The sequence below is a fragment of the Ovis aries genome, chromosome 21 (assembly GCF_016772045.2).
Source record: "Ovis aries strain OAR_USU_Benz2616 breed Rambouillet chromosome 21, ARS-UI_Ramb_v3.0, whole genome shotgun sequence".
Lineage (NCBI taxonomy): Eukaryota > Metazoa > Chordata > Mammalia > Artiodactyla > Bovidae > Ovis > Ovis aries.
In genome coordinates, this window is record NC_056074.1 from 40,514,096 (window position 1) to 40,528,966 (window position 14,871).

General features: G+C 46.4%; 1 protein-coding gene and 1 long non-coding RNA gene across 2 annotated transcripts in view; both read right to left on the reverse strand.

Moving 5' to 3' along the window:
- Window positions 1-11,580, reverse strand: part of LOC121817471 (uncharacterized) — a 13,878-nt gene extending 2,298 nt beyond the window's left edge. The window contains exon 1 of the long non-coding RNA XR_006057384.2: window positions 242-11,580. This is a non-coding gene — a long non-coding RNA (uncharacterized LOC121817471). The remainder of the gene's footprint in view (window positions 1-241) is intronic.
- Window positions 11,581-11,764: 184 nt separating this feature from the next.
- On the reverse strand, window positions 11,765-14,851 carry EIF1AD (eukaryotic translation initiation factor 1A domain containing). Its single transcript, XM_004019686.5, has 6 exons — window positions 14,600-14,851; window positions 13,298-13,521; window positions 13,042-13,150; window positions 12,834-12,942; window positions 12,620-12,670; window positions 11,765-12,082 (listed from the first exon to the last, which is right to left on the reverse strand). Exons 2-6 carry the CDS (start codon window positions 13,382-13,384, stop codon window positions 11,938-11,940), a joined length of 501 nt encoding a protein of 166 aa, XP_004019735.1. The 5' UTR covers window positions 13,385-13,521; window positions 14,600-14,851; the 3' UTR covers window positions 11,765-11,937.
- Window positions 14,852-14,871: the final 20 nt, after the last annotated feature.

The window sequence follows — 14,871 nt, forward strand, 5'->3', positions numbered from 1 at the left end:
GACGGCAGCCCACCAGGCTCCCCTGTCCCTGGGATTCTCCAGGCAAGAACACTGGAGTGGGTTGCCATTTCCTTCTCCAATGCGTGAAAGTGAAAGTGAAGTCGCTCAGTCGTGTCTGACTCTTCATGACCCCATGGACTCTAGTCTACCAGGCTCCTCTGCCCATGGGATTTTCCAGGCAAGAGTACTGGAGTGGGGTGCCATTGCCTTCTCCGCCCATGACCATGAGACGTTCCCGTACCTGCCATCTTCGAGCTGGACACCCAGGAAGTCTGGTGCTGTGAGTTCGGTTTGAGTTCGAAGGCCTGAGGATTGTGGACACCTGATGGCCCAGGGCGGGCATCCCATCTGAGGCTGAGGGAGCCTGCCCTCCCCCACCTCTCTCCTCTTGGCGCTCTTGGTGGAGCAGGTGAGCCCACCTGCACTGGTGAGGGGGACCTTCTGTATTCAATCTGCTGCTCCAAATGCTTTCTTCCAAACACGCCCTCCCAAACACACCAGAAATAACGTTTTACCAACTATCTAGGAACCCCTGAGCCCAGTTGATTAACTGGCTTAACTGATTAAGCCCACACAAGATTAACCATCACAGTGAATCACCTAAATTGGTCTAGAAAATTCTTCTTCAGCTTAAACAGAGTAGTTCCTCTTCTATACAAGTAACACTTCCTTTTTAAATTTTTTATTTTTGGCAGCGCTGGGTCTTTGTGGCTGCCCTTGAGGGTCCTCCTTGTGGCATGCAGACTTAGATGCCTGTGGCACGTGGGATCTCAGTCCCCTGACCAGGATCGATCGAGCCAGAGTCCCCTGCATTGGAAGTGTGGAGTCTTAGCCACTAGACTGCCAGGGAAGTCACCAGTCATATGTTTTTATTCTCCAGGACATTATCTTGACTTTTTTTAAGAACTACCCCCTAATCAGACATCTTCATCAAGAATGAACTCTTTGTTCCTCCTTGCCTCTCAGATCTCTCCTCTGGAGTCATTTTCATTATGTTTGAAGTTCATCTTCTAGAAGTTCTGTCTAGATGAGCTCTCATATTCTGCTGGTCTGAATGTCTTTATCTTGGTATGGGCTGGAGACGGCTGTGCTCGCTCACAGGGCTGCGGTCACTCCCCCAGGGCCTATTCCGGAGTCGGAGTCAGCTTCACTGGGGGTCTCCACTCCTATGATCCCGGTGTTTCCCTCAATACCTGTTTTCCCGTCTGACTCCTAACGCACCAGATCCTGTCAATTCAGGCGACTCATCAAAGCCCCCTAGCCTGGTGCTCCAGGCCCCGTACCTGCCACCCCTAACACGACCCTGTCTAGTGCAGACACACCACGATACCTGCCCTTCTGCAGACCCCTACCCCTTCCCTCGTCTACACCTGCTCGGGAGACAGTAAGCGGAGCAAACTTGCTGTGTCCTGTGTGCTCCCCAGGAGGGCGAGGGAGGAGACAGGAGGAGACAGAACGCGTCTGACCTGTCAGCCTTGGACAGAAAGGGAAAGCAAAGAAGGGGAGGACCTCCCCACAGAGGCCCCCTCCCCAAAGCTCTGTGGCCATGGATGGTAAACAGCCTGGTCAGACAGCTCACCCACTACTCTCCAAGTGCTCTCAAGCACACACTCCAGTCTGTGCGCTGGAGGGTTGATGTACTAAAGCCTTGTAAGTGAAGTCCCCTCTGGGTGGTGGAGCTTACCAGCGGCCGACCAGTCACAGACGCTCTCGGACCCCTTGCACCCAGTTGGCCGCGGTCGTGTCACTGGATCGCATCATCCGAGTGACCTTTCAGGCTGTTGCACCCAGGACCAGGGCTGACCTGCTGGCTGGACATGCTTATTGTGCCCCTTGTTGGCAGTTTCCATGAATGTTGACTGAATGTGGAGCCAGGAACTGATGACACCTCTCACTGTGGCCCAGCTCATGCAGTTTGAACCCCAAGGAAAAGAAAAGTACTCTTCTCCTACAACAGTTAATGAAAATGGTGTGGTAGCACTCTCTCCATGCTGAACCGCCTGGACTGGAGGGTTTCTGGTGCTCGTCGCTGTGAATAAGCAAAGGTTACATAATGAAGTGGATATTTTAGCATCATCAGAGGCTGTCCTAACAATAACCGAAGAAATTGTGACCACTCAGGAGACAGCCTTGATCATTGCTAATGGTTTATTCCTGTGTCACCAGGCGAGGTATGCCGTGTGCCTTGACACATTTCATAAGGATTCTGGATTCCCAGAGTACGTCATCCATGAATCACATGTGAGCACGAGCCACTGCCGGCGTCCCACCCTCCCTTGTGTCAATGCTCTTCTCAGTGGTTCGTGCTGAGAAGCTGCCTCACGTGCTCCTCAGACGTGGGAAGCAGAGACGGGCCTTGATTGAAGACAAAATCCAGGGTCCCTCAACCCCAGCAATTTCCTAGGGGGACATGTGGGCAATTACTAAGGACAAATTGCTGGCCTTTTCCTCCAACTACAAAGAGGCCCTGTACCAATGTGGCTTCTTTGCACACTGAAGGCTCTCCCACATTGAGAGCCTTTGTACTGGGTTATTGGACAAGGGACCACTGTGCCGGGTGGGGCACGGTGGGGGACACCCGGACACTCAGCCCCATCTCCCTCAGACCCCAAGGAATTGTCTCAGCCTTGGAAACTGGATTCCTCCAGCACTCAGTGGCCCCAGGCTTTTCATTCACAGATTTCCTCCTGCTGCTCAGCACACTGTAAAATCCCACACGTATCCCCTCAGCACAGAACAGGCCCCTGCGTGCTGGTCAGAGCTCAGTGGCCCCAGTCTGCTCACATGGGCAGGCCAGAAGCTAACACCCCAGGAGCAGCACTGCGACAAGAGCCTGGGGGTTGGTGGGAAAGGCTGCCTTGCTCCCAGGAGGCTGTTGCTCAAGCGCATTAGACAACGGATCCAGAGTTCTCTATAAAGGAAAATTCCAGCACCGTCCACTGTGGTTTAACCTGCTAGAGAACTCAACCTGAGCTGAAATGAACACAACAGAACACGCAACGGAAGGGATACAGCTTAGGAATCAGTAAACTATAAGACCAGACTCAGAAAATCGTCAAAGAAGAAAGACTGAAGACACAAAAAATGTAAAAACCTAAGAGATGTGGGAGACAGTGAAGGGATGACATCGGAATAAGAGCAGTTCTAGAGAGACACAAACGTGGCGGGAGAAAATAATTGAAGAAATAATGGACACAAATCTCCTGGAATAACACAAACATGAAGCACACTGGACCAGAAGAGCTGAGCGCCAAAGAGAAAAGGAACAACGCACACTTGTGTATATAGATCACATACACATCCCACAGGACTTCACGGATACCAGAGACAGGCTCAGAGAGAGAGCCAGCGGGTCGCACGCAAAGGAGAGTCAGACTGACATCGGGTTTCTCAACGGCGACGCTGGATGCAAAGAGACAATGAAGCAGCATTTTCTAAGTGTAAGAAAAAGAATTTAGAATTTTATATCCACACAAACTGTCATTCAAATTAGACAGATGGGTCCCTATATACCAATTATTACAGAGTTAATAAACATTATCAGTTAAAAGAAAAATAGTGACTCTTATTTTTAAGAATCCAGATACAAACAAACTAAATAAAAATTTAAAAGCAAAAATAAAGAAAAAAGAAACAAGAAAAGAATCCAGATGCACTCAGAGACATCTAGAACATGAGGACGTGCAAAGAGTGAAAGTAGGGGACCTCCCTGGCGGTCCAGTGGCTAAGACGCTGTACTCCCAATGCCAGAGGCCCAGGTTCAATCCCTGGTCAGAGGACTAGATCCCACATGCTGCAACTAAGACCCAGTGCAGCCCAATAAATAAATACATATTTTAAAATAGTAAAAGTAAAAGGACTAAGATAGAGGGTGAGAAGAGGGGAAACGGGAGAAAGTTGAAAGGCACAAACTTCGAGTTAGAGTTAACAGCTGTGGGACAGGCACACAGGAAAAGTGTTGGCAGAGGAAATTCTGAGTTCTCATCACTAGGAAGAAAGGTTTTTTCCCTTTCTTTTTTTGGTCATATCTATATAGGAATACAGATGTTAGCAGAACCCACTGTGGCAATCATTTCATAATATATGTAAATCAAACCACCATGCTGCCTGTCTTAAACCGAGTGATGTATGCCAATTATTTCTCAATAAAACTGGAAAAAAAAAGGAAGACAACTCACCAGGCAAAAATACTAACTAGAGGAAATCTCAGATAGCTATACTAACATGAGATGAAATAAACTAAGATAAAAGGGAATTGTAGGAATGGAAAGAGTCACTTCATAAAAAAGGGTCCTGTTCACAGACATAGCAATTTTAAACATGTTGCACTTAATGTAAACTTAAAAAACAGCTTATGAATAAACCAATAGACTATAGGAAGAGGCCGTTACATCCACCTTAAGGATCCACAGTTGGTGAGTGTCAAACGGTGCAAGCACTTTGGGAAGCATTTGGCGGCACTGACTAGAGTTGGGACACAGAAATTTCACACTCAGGAAGCTGTCTCAAGAGAAACATACACAAAGCACAAAGACACAGGCACAAGAATGTTGACAACAGCGAAGATGTGGAAAAACCCAAAAGCCATCAGGAAAAGTCAATGGATACATTTGATACAGTCCCACTGGAAACAGTATAAACAGTCAAAACAAATGAACCATAGCATTATATAGCAATAAGGAGAAACAGTAATGTAATGGTAAATGAAAGAGCCCCAAATATAATATTCAGCATGTTATCCTTCCCTTAAAGTTAAAAATAGCTTTACAAGAAAATCACATAGAAGGAAAACAAGAGCAAAGGTAATTCAAGAAGACAGTTCCTGGGGGTGGGAGAGCAGAGAGGGTGGGCAGTAGGAAGGGAGAGTGGAGGCACACAGTAGCCTGGGTTATTGTCAAGTCCTGGCTTTTGTTTTGTGGTGGTGAGTTGGAAGGTGCTGTTGTTAAAAATTACCAATGATGGGACTTCCCTGGGGGTCCAGGGGTTAAGAATCCACCTTCCGATCACTGCAAGGGACGTGGGTTCAATCCCTGGTTAGGGAACTAAGATGATCCCACGTGCCACAGGGCAACTGAGCCTGAGTATCACAACTGCAGAGCCCATGTGCTTGGGAGCCCACATGCCACCACTGGAGAAACCCTCCTGCTGCAATGAGGAACCAGCAGAGCTGAAAAATAGAGGTATCGTGATGGAAACCAAGGAACACTAAAGACTGAGCACCTCACACCTATCAGGACGGCTACTATCCAAAACAAAGGAAAATAACGTGTTGGCAAGGAAGTGAAGAAACCTGAATGCTTTGTGCACAGATGGTGGGGAATGAAAGCTGGTACAGCCACCACAGAAAACAGCATGGTGGTGGCTCCTTAAAAAATTACAAACAGCCACGTGATCCAGCAATTCCACATCTCTGTATATATTCAAAAGAAAGCAAGGTTTCCGAGAGCTCTGTACACCCATATTCACAGGAGCATTAGTCACAACCGGTAAAAGGTTGTAAAAGAAAGAACCCAAGAGTTCAATTTAGATAAAAAAATGTGACAGGACAAACAATGGAATAATAGTCATTCTTAAAGAGGAAGGAAGTTATGGCATATGCCCTAATTTCTCATGGATAAACCTTGAGAACATTATACAAAGTAAGAAAAATAATCTAGTTACAAAAAAGACAACTATTGTATGAGCCCACTTATCTGAGATATCTAGTCAAACTCATCAAAACAGGAAGTAGGGAATTCCCTGGTTGTTCAGTGGTGAGGACTCCGTGCTCTCACTGCCGAGGGCTCAGGTACAATCCATGTTCAGGCAACTAAGATGTGCAAGCCATGAAGCGTGGTGGGTGCCTCCTACCTCAGAAAGAAAGAAAGTAGAATGGTAGTTGTCAGCAACTGGAGGAAGGGCAAATGGGGAGTTGATAATGGGCATGAAAACACTCTGGAAGTTGGCTGTACAACAATGTCACTGTTAACACTACTGAACCGCACACTTAAAAATGGTTAAGATGGTAAATTTTATGAGTATCTCAATTCAAAAATTCAACTCAAAAAACACCTAGAGAGCTGCATTAAGAGAACCTTTAGCCCTAAAATGTAAGACGTTTCACATATCACCTAATTACAAAAGGAAAACAGAATCTTTATAGGGAAATGACCTAGAAGCCATCCTTTTAACCCGGTGATCACAATGAGCATCACCGATAGTTGGGCATCCTGTATCACCTGCCCTGTGATCTGTGATGGATGAACATCAGTTCTGCACCTGGTCAGAGCACATCAGCTCTAGATTATTTTTGCTAAAATTGTTTAACCCAAATCTGAGCATACAAAAACAATCACACAAATCCAAGCCCAGGATATTTTTATAAGAAAACTTGCTTGAACTGTTAAAACATCCATTTTATGAAAAACAGACCAAAAAGAGGTTAAGAAGTCTATTCTAAAGAGAGGCTAAAGAGATGCAACAACTAAATGCAAACCTCTGTGCTCTGTATGTAGAGAGTAGACTGGCACAGAATGCTGGACACTAGTGGCCCCGTTGAGGGTACCCACTTCATAATTCTTTCACTTTTTCTTCAGGTGTGAAAATTCCCTAACTAGTCTAGGGGAAGGGAGGAGGTAAATCTGAAAATTAATGAGTCAAGGACAAAACCAAATGGGTTAGAAAAAAGAACCACAGAATAACCTCAAAGGCAGTATAAGGAGAAATACAGTAAAAGCAGAAGTTAATGAATAGAAAAGAAACTAACAACGAGCGACAACAAAAAGTCAGTGCTCAGCAGAGAGTAATAAATGAACTTCTGCCAAAATCGACAGGCCTGAAAAAGAAAAAAGCACAAACAAATAATATTAGATATTAAAAAGGGGGATACGACTTTGGATACAGTTAAGATTACAAGCCTAAAAGTCAATTAAACTTTGTGCCACAGATGAAATAAGAAATAAATTATCACCGACTCAAGAACAGAAACCTGGCCAATCCTATTCTCAATAAAAATCTAAAGTTAAAAATCAACCCACTGCAAAAATGCCAGCCACCGTTGGCTTTAGAGTTAAGTTTTACCAAAAGTTTTACAAGTGTAAAATCCCAACCTTACACAAACATTTATATAATGAGAGAGAACGTATATAGAGAGCACATTCTCCAGTTCACTTTATGAGGTTGGCATAACCTTGAAAAAACAAAACCACCCAGACAAGGGCAATGCAGGAAAGGCAAAGCTTAAATCATCTCACTTATGACCATGGATGCCAAAATCCTCCCAAATATCAGAAGACCAGATCCAGCAATATTCTGAAAAATGCATCATGGCTATTTTACTCTAGGAAAGCAGGGATGTCTTAATGTGAGAAATGGCCCAAGTATCTCATGTTTTCAGATGAAAGGAGAAAAGCTAGGTGGCCAGTTCAGAGTGCCATGGGTGCTCCTTGGCACGTATGTACGGGTGGCTGGATGACAAGGGAGGAAAGTGAGCTGGGTTGCATGGGGAGGCTCCGGTGGGAATGACCTGGCTGTAACGGTCGGTCCTGAAGTGCTAAGACATGTGGAGTCTGACGGGCCCCACGTCTCACGCCTAACTGCAGCAGGGTCAGGACTGTTTGGCAGTCAGTCACCTGGACTGGCCGTGGCATCGGGGAAAAAGGGCTCTGGAACACTCAGCCGACTCTGGGAGCTCTATTCCTACGTGGTTGGACTCCACAAGGAAGCTGAAAGAACAGAGGCGGAACTCAGCTGTGGAGAATGACAAAGCGGAATGGTATGCAGACCCTACCTTTATCAGAATTCCTAGCTATGACCCACAGGAGCTAAATGGCTAATAAGGGAGGAAGCAGTAGAGGTTAAAAGGTTTCAGGAAGAAAAAAACGAGGTTATGAAGTAGGTCAAAGAATCACTGAGGGATGGAGAAAAATACAAGGCCAAGATTATAGTTACAACACTCCCTTCCTTCAATCACACAAATACACTGGGTAAAGTGGGAAAGTGGGAATCCCCTGGTGGTTCACTGGTTAGGACTCTGGGCTCTGTCAAGTCCCCAGGTACAATTCCTGGTCAGGAATTGTAAGATCACGCAAGCTGCATGGTGTGGCAGAAAAACAAAAACTCAAAACAAAAAACAAACGCTGTTTTATCTGCTCTCACCCCTAGCCCCCTTTGGGTAAAGAACCTCTCTGCTCTCTGGGAACACGTTATACGGATCAGGGTGGCTCATCTTGCCTCCTCTTATTCCCCTTACTCAGCCTTGGCCACAGTGGTTGCTCAAGAGAGCTAAGGGACCTGGGGAAGGCCAGTCAGTCTTCCCTGAAATTCATGGAGCCTGAAGAAGTAACGCTGTCAGGACTGAGTGCAAACTGAAGCTTCCTGAAAAACACACCTGTAGAGAGAGAGGAGTTCGGCAATCAAGAGGAGCAGAGACAGTCCAAGAAGACGAACGAGAACCCTGACAAAACCACACTGGCCGAGGTCAGCTCTACTCTGGAGACCACAGATCAATGTGCTCTTGTTTGTTTGAATTAGCCTTTGCCACTTTTAAGACAGTCCCAAATGATACAAATACTATGTTTGGCCTTTTGACTCCCCAAAACTGAAATATACATAAAATATATGATTCTAAAAATACATAAATTACCAAAGTTGACTCAAGGATAGAAAACTTGAGTTCCACAGGGGACTTCCCTGGCAGTCCAGTGGTTAAGACTTTGCCTTCCAATGCAGGGTGTGTGGGACCAGGCCCTGATTGGGGAGGTAAGATTCCACATGCCTCATGGCCCAAACACCAAAGCATAAAATGAAACAACGCTGTAATAGAGTCAATAAAGACTATTAAAAAAAATAAAAAACAACTAAGCAGGGAATTCCTGGTGATTCAGCGGTTAGGACTCTGTTCTTTCTCTGCCAAGGGCTTGAGTTTCAATTCCTGGTTAAGGAATTAAGATCCCGCAAGCCGTAAGGCATGGGCAAAACAAAACCCAGCACAAACTAAGCAGAATTACATCAGAATTCAAGGATGGTTCAACACCAATGTAAATCAGTGCAATCATTAAAAACAAAATCTTTTGACTATTTCATGGATACCAAAAATTTGTCAATGTGGAATAAAGGGAAAAAACATTATATTGGGTACAGAAGGAAACCTTTTCAGCCTAATGAAGTTTACCTACCAGAACCCTAAAGCAAGAATGATATTTCATGGTGAAACCTGAGAACCATTCTAAGAGGAACAAGTGTGTTATTTGATATTATACTGGAGGTCCTGCCCTCTGTAATTCATAAAGAAAAGAAATGAGTGTAAAGAATAGGGTAAAACTGACCCTAGCAGGATATTATTTGACATTCTACCCACAAAGCTAACAGAATCAACTGAAGAACTATTAGAAGTAATGAGAATTCAATTTGATCAAATAGGCAGGCACACAGAAGCCAACAGCTTTCTGACATGCCACTGATAGTAGGAAATGTAATTTCAAAAGAGCCCATTCATAACAACAAATAGCTAACTTAGAAGTCTTAAGGCTACATTGAACTAGAAATATCAAAGACCCACATGAGAACTACATCTTAGAAAATAGTACACATAATTCTTTTCTGGATAGGAAGATAAAAAACTGGTATGACCCCTCTCCAAATCAAACTATGAAATTTAAAACCACGCCAATGGTAGTAGTACAGGGAACTATATCCAATATTCTGGGATAAACCATAATGGAAAAAGAATATTTTAAAAGAATGAATATATATGTAAAGCTGAGTCACTTTACAGTGACTTTACACTTTACAGTCTCTGTACAGCAGAGATTGGCACAACATTGTAAATCAATTATACTTCAAGAAAAACAAAACCCATGCCAATGGAAATCTTAATAGAACTTTTAAATGAAAATCACTAAGTTCATTCTAAAGTTCTTACATAAAAGAAAATATGAAAATTTCAAGCAACAGTGAAGGAGAATGAAATAACAACCATGCCATAACTTATGGCATGTGCACAAAGATCAACAAGCCAGATTTCAAAGAGATTCATAAAAACGTGGGAATTTCATTTATTTTTAAAAGGTACTTTAAATCAGTGAGCAAAGAATGAGCCACTAGATCAGTGGTACAGGGACAAGTGGCTATCCCTTAAGGGAAAAAAAATTAGCCATCTCCCATAAAAAATAAATTTCAGATGAGTTAAAAATAGACCCACACATATACATCTTTAACTCACCTGGTAAATTTTTGCATATAAATGTATGTACATGCGTATATACATACACAGGTATGTGTATACACGTAAGACTATACTTAAGCAAATACAAAAGAGTGAGTGAGGAGCAAGTAAATGAAATGGTAGCTGGAGAGGGTGTGGGATCACTGACAGGTTTTTCTGATTGTTTTTCAGAAGGGAGAGTCTATCATACTTTTGATGCTAACACATCTAGTAGAGAGGATGGTAAAACCAAAACTTACACAAAGTCCTGTAGCAGAGAGAGGCTCCAAAGCGCAGGAGGAAAGGCTTAAGTCCCGCTGGGTTAATGGGCAGTAAAAGGACAGGAGTACCAGTGAGCACCACTGTAGGGCAGGTAACAGAGAGGTGAGAGTTCCCTCCAATGGCTGTTTCTTTATGAAAGCTGCTGTATGTAACTAGCAGAAGGGCAGTTGGTTAAAAAGTTTTCAAATACAGCATCCTAGGGTAGATCTGCTAGGCAGGGTTGAGTGGCCATCTGAGGTTTGTAATTATAAATTTTAGGTAAAACTAGTGAGCCAGGTTGGCTGTTTTCCCTAATAGTTACTTGCGCACAGGCACAGAGGTGCATGATTGGGTTGACCACGGTCAGATTTTACTAGATGAACACGTTGGAGGCAGAAAGGACAGAGTGTAGACCGCAGAACTGATGCTACGTGAAGAGGGAAACGAAGATAGGAGCATAATGGTCAGAATGCGGCATGGCTGGAGGATGAAGATAAAGAATTTCTTCTGGGGGGGAAAAAAAGCATTTCTGTGGGAGGAGAGGGGTAGTTGAGTGAGTAAACCTGGATGTGGTGATTGTACAGGTATCTGAATTCCAACGGTGCTGCAATTCCTAGTGATGTTAGGGGCAGTGAGTGACTGCGGATACAGGCAACAGGCTTGGAACAGAAGACAAGGGCCTCAGTGATGGGGGCATCAAGGACTGAAGGGGCCACAGCATTGAACGTGCCCATCCATGGATGCAGACACCGACGGATGCAGAGCACAATGACAGAAGCAGGGGAGGAAGACGCTGAGCCAGGAGGTCAGCTCAACGTCTGGGCCCTGACTACAAGCTCAATGCCAGCAATGAAGAGGGAGAATGCAGTCAGAGGTGAAAAGCTTCAAAGGAGAAGTGAAATGGTGTGGGTGGCCGGAAGGCTGAGGGGTGACAGCTAAGCGGGGGACGCGCACGCAGGGTCGCGGCGGGTACTCCTGTGGCCACAGATGATGAAAGAGGCAGGGCCAGTGGCTCATGAAGCCCCGCGAGGTTCACCCTGAGCGTCTCATAGAGGCAGGTGGGCACCAAGTCCGACTGTGATCCTAAACGCCTCAGTGAGCATCAACTGCAGGCAGGCAACGAAGTGGGAATGCCCCCACGTATTAACTACATGCAAGGAGGCACACAGGGCCTGACTTAAGTGCTGGACCAGAGAGGGAGAAACTAGGAAACAGTCCAGCCACTCCCCACTTCCTGCCCACGAGGCCACCACCGAGGAGCCATGTGTCATGTCATCCGCACACCCCTCCTTCCTCCAAAGAGCCACTCCAACACCAGCATGAGGCAGCACCCACCAGGGGTTTAATTCTCCCATGTCAGAAGGTCAGTTCAGACAGGGGCCCTGCCTTATCCCCATCCAGGGGGAAAGATCCGCAGAGCCCCCTGGGAATGTCCACGCTCAGAGGAGCCCAGGACCAGTCTCTGAGCAAGAGGAGAAGTGGGTCCCGCGGTCTCAGGCCGCCTCCTCCTCTTCACTCTCCTCCTCGCTCTCATGATACTGTCTGCGGTTGGTGTTAACAAAAAGGTCAGAATCGTCTTCAGAGCTGGACTCTTCTCCTGACGACTGTGGCTCAGCTGGGAGTTCTGGCTGAGTCTGTCTGCACGGGGGAAAAGCAGAGTTAGCCCAGTGCCTTCTGAGAAGACCACAGAGAGGACCATACGGCCAAGCGGTCAGGGCTTGGTGAGCCAGACAGGGGGAGAACTGCAAGAAAGCTGAGCCAAGGAAAACTGGCAAAACACCACCTCCCTAACCCATCTCAGAAATTCATTACAACTGCTGTTTTAATAGTGACGATTCTACTATGACCGACGAACACTCAATGAGCTCACACTGTTTACCAGGTACTAAGCAACTTCACAAGCATCAGTCTCTTTAATCCCTACAGAGCTCCCATTTTATAGGTGATAAAATCCGAGCCCAAGAGCTTAACCTGCTTAAAGTCACCTGGTTGTAACTTGCAAAGCCCAGACTTTAACCCAGGAAATCTGACCTTCAAGCTATACTCATCACCACTCATTCAGGCGCTCTCACCAGGGACCTGATATACAAAGACAGGAAAGTTCAATTTTCCCTCAAGGTACCAAGGCCTGAACCCCCGTCTTCTGTCTCCCCAATCCCAAGACTTGTGTCTCACCTGTTCCTATTGTTGTTGTGTTTCTCAGCCACTTGCGAGAAGGCCTCAGGCCTATGCCAAGAGAAGAGCCAAGGTCAGAAAGGACAGAGAAACCCCTCAGCTGTTGCCAGCTGCTCTGGCCTGAAATGCCACGACCTTCCCTCCCCTAAGCCCACAGGTGCGAACGAAATCCCCAGGGAAGTGGGGCAGCCAGTGACCAAGAGGACCACCCTACCAGTGCCCATCCTTCTGCAGAGAGCGCACGTGATCTTTGCAGAGCACAAAGGAGATCTCAGCCTTCACCTTCTCTCCTTCTTCAATAGGGTCAACGATGACAAAGTCCCCTGCAGGGGGAGGAGAGAAAAGCACAGTCGGTCCTACTTGTGGTGGGATGCCGAGGCCACAGGAAACGCTTCGGTCTCCCAAAAGGCTGCCTCTCTCACCTCTCTTGATCCAGATGTTCTTGCGGTACTTGGAGGGCATGCTCACCAGGAAGCGCTGCCCCTGGGCTGTCTCCACCTCATGCAGATTGTTCCCTGGGGTCCTGAGGACCTGGTCCAGGAGAGACCAAGAACCAATCAGCTTCATCAGCCAGTTCCAACACCTGCTGAGCTGTACAGCACCCTGTCTCAACCCCCGGGGGCCTAAGAAGTTGGAGGGGTGGTAGGGGCAGAGCAACTGGTCCCTGATGCCACTCACCCTCACAATCTGCTGCTGGTCAGAGGGCACCATGTGCTCCCCCAGCACCTCCTTCACCACATGTTTCCTCTTGGTGGCCTGAGACATGGTGGGTCCTGTCCCAGGGGGGCGAGGGATGCGGAGACTCTCAACTCTTCCTCCTGAGTTTTTCAGATGGTAGGCTGAGAACCCAGGACTCTTTTGAAGATGAGGACAGGCCTTTTACCGAGGAGTGATACAATGTCCTGGTGAAAAATATGGGCTCTGAAATCCAATTAACTGGACTCAAATCCTACCTTGGTTATTTCCTGGCTGTTCAATTTCTCTAGACTTCAGAGAACTAACCCAGAGCATTAGCATTAGAACAAAATAATCATAAGCAAAGCAGGAAACAGAGCATAAGACACATAAAAGTAACTTGTGTTTATCCCTTAAGTACTGGTATAACCATAAAAACTAAATACATGTTTTAGAAAAATAAGCCATTCTGGAAACCACTTGGAGAAGAGGCAAGATAAGTCACTTCTTCCTTAACCTGCTTGTACATCTCAGGTGTGACACAACCACACAGATGTTCAGTCTCTCAGTACCCTACAGACACAGACCAGCTACCACAAGCCAGGTCAGGAATGAGCTAATTTAAGGGCAAGGTAGACTAAATTGATGCTTTTGAACTGTGGTGTTGGAGAAGACTCTTGAGAGTCTTTTGGGCAGCAAGGAGATCCAACCAGTCCATCCTAAAGGAAATCAGTTCTGAATATTCATTAGAAGGGCTGATGCTGAAGCTGAAACTCCAATACTTTGGCCATCTGATGCGAAGAACTGACTCACTGGAAAAGACCCTGATGCTGGGAAAGACCGAAGTCAGGAGGAGAGGGGGACGACAAAGGATGAGATGGTTGGATGGCATCACCGACTCAATGGACATGAGGTTGAGCAAGCTCCGGGAGTTGGTGATGGACAGGGAAGCCTGGCGTTCTGCAGTCCATGGGGTCACAAAGAGTCAGACACGACTGAGCGACTGAACTTAATTGAGACCGATTTGATCTTTGGCATCTGCTGTTTCTGACCCTGGTACTGCAAGACAACGACTGATGCGTACTCAGAAGACTGTTGTTCAGTCGCTAAGTCGTATCCGACTCTTGCGACCCCATGGACTGCAGCACGCCAGGCTTCCCGGTCCTTAACTATTTCCCCGAGTTTGTTCAAAGTCATGATGGTTTCCAAAGGAAACTCCGAAGTGTCATCTCTAGTTGCCGTCCCCTGCCCTCCTCCTTTCCTATCTCGATGGAAAGATGCTCAGAGGGAAAGATCCAAACTTACTCTCTGGCCCTCGGATCCCACGAGAGCTGCCAGAACGACCCGGTTCTCCAGGCAGAACGCTGAGATCGCCTCATCCACGACTCACTTCAGAGCTGAGGCAACGAAAGCAGAGAAAAAGGACTCGCCGGTGGTCACAACGTTTGGAGTCGGTTTGGACTCAGGTCTGGGGCTCATCCGGTTCCCGTCCGACTCTAATAAGTCCGACAGGGAGGAGGACAACGCCTGTCGGCCTGAGTCGGACACCGTACTTCCGGCGCTCTCCCGGAAGTCTC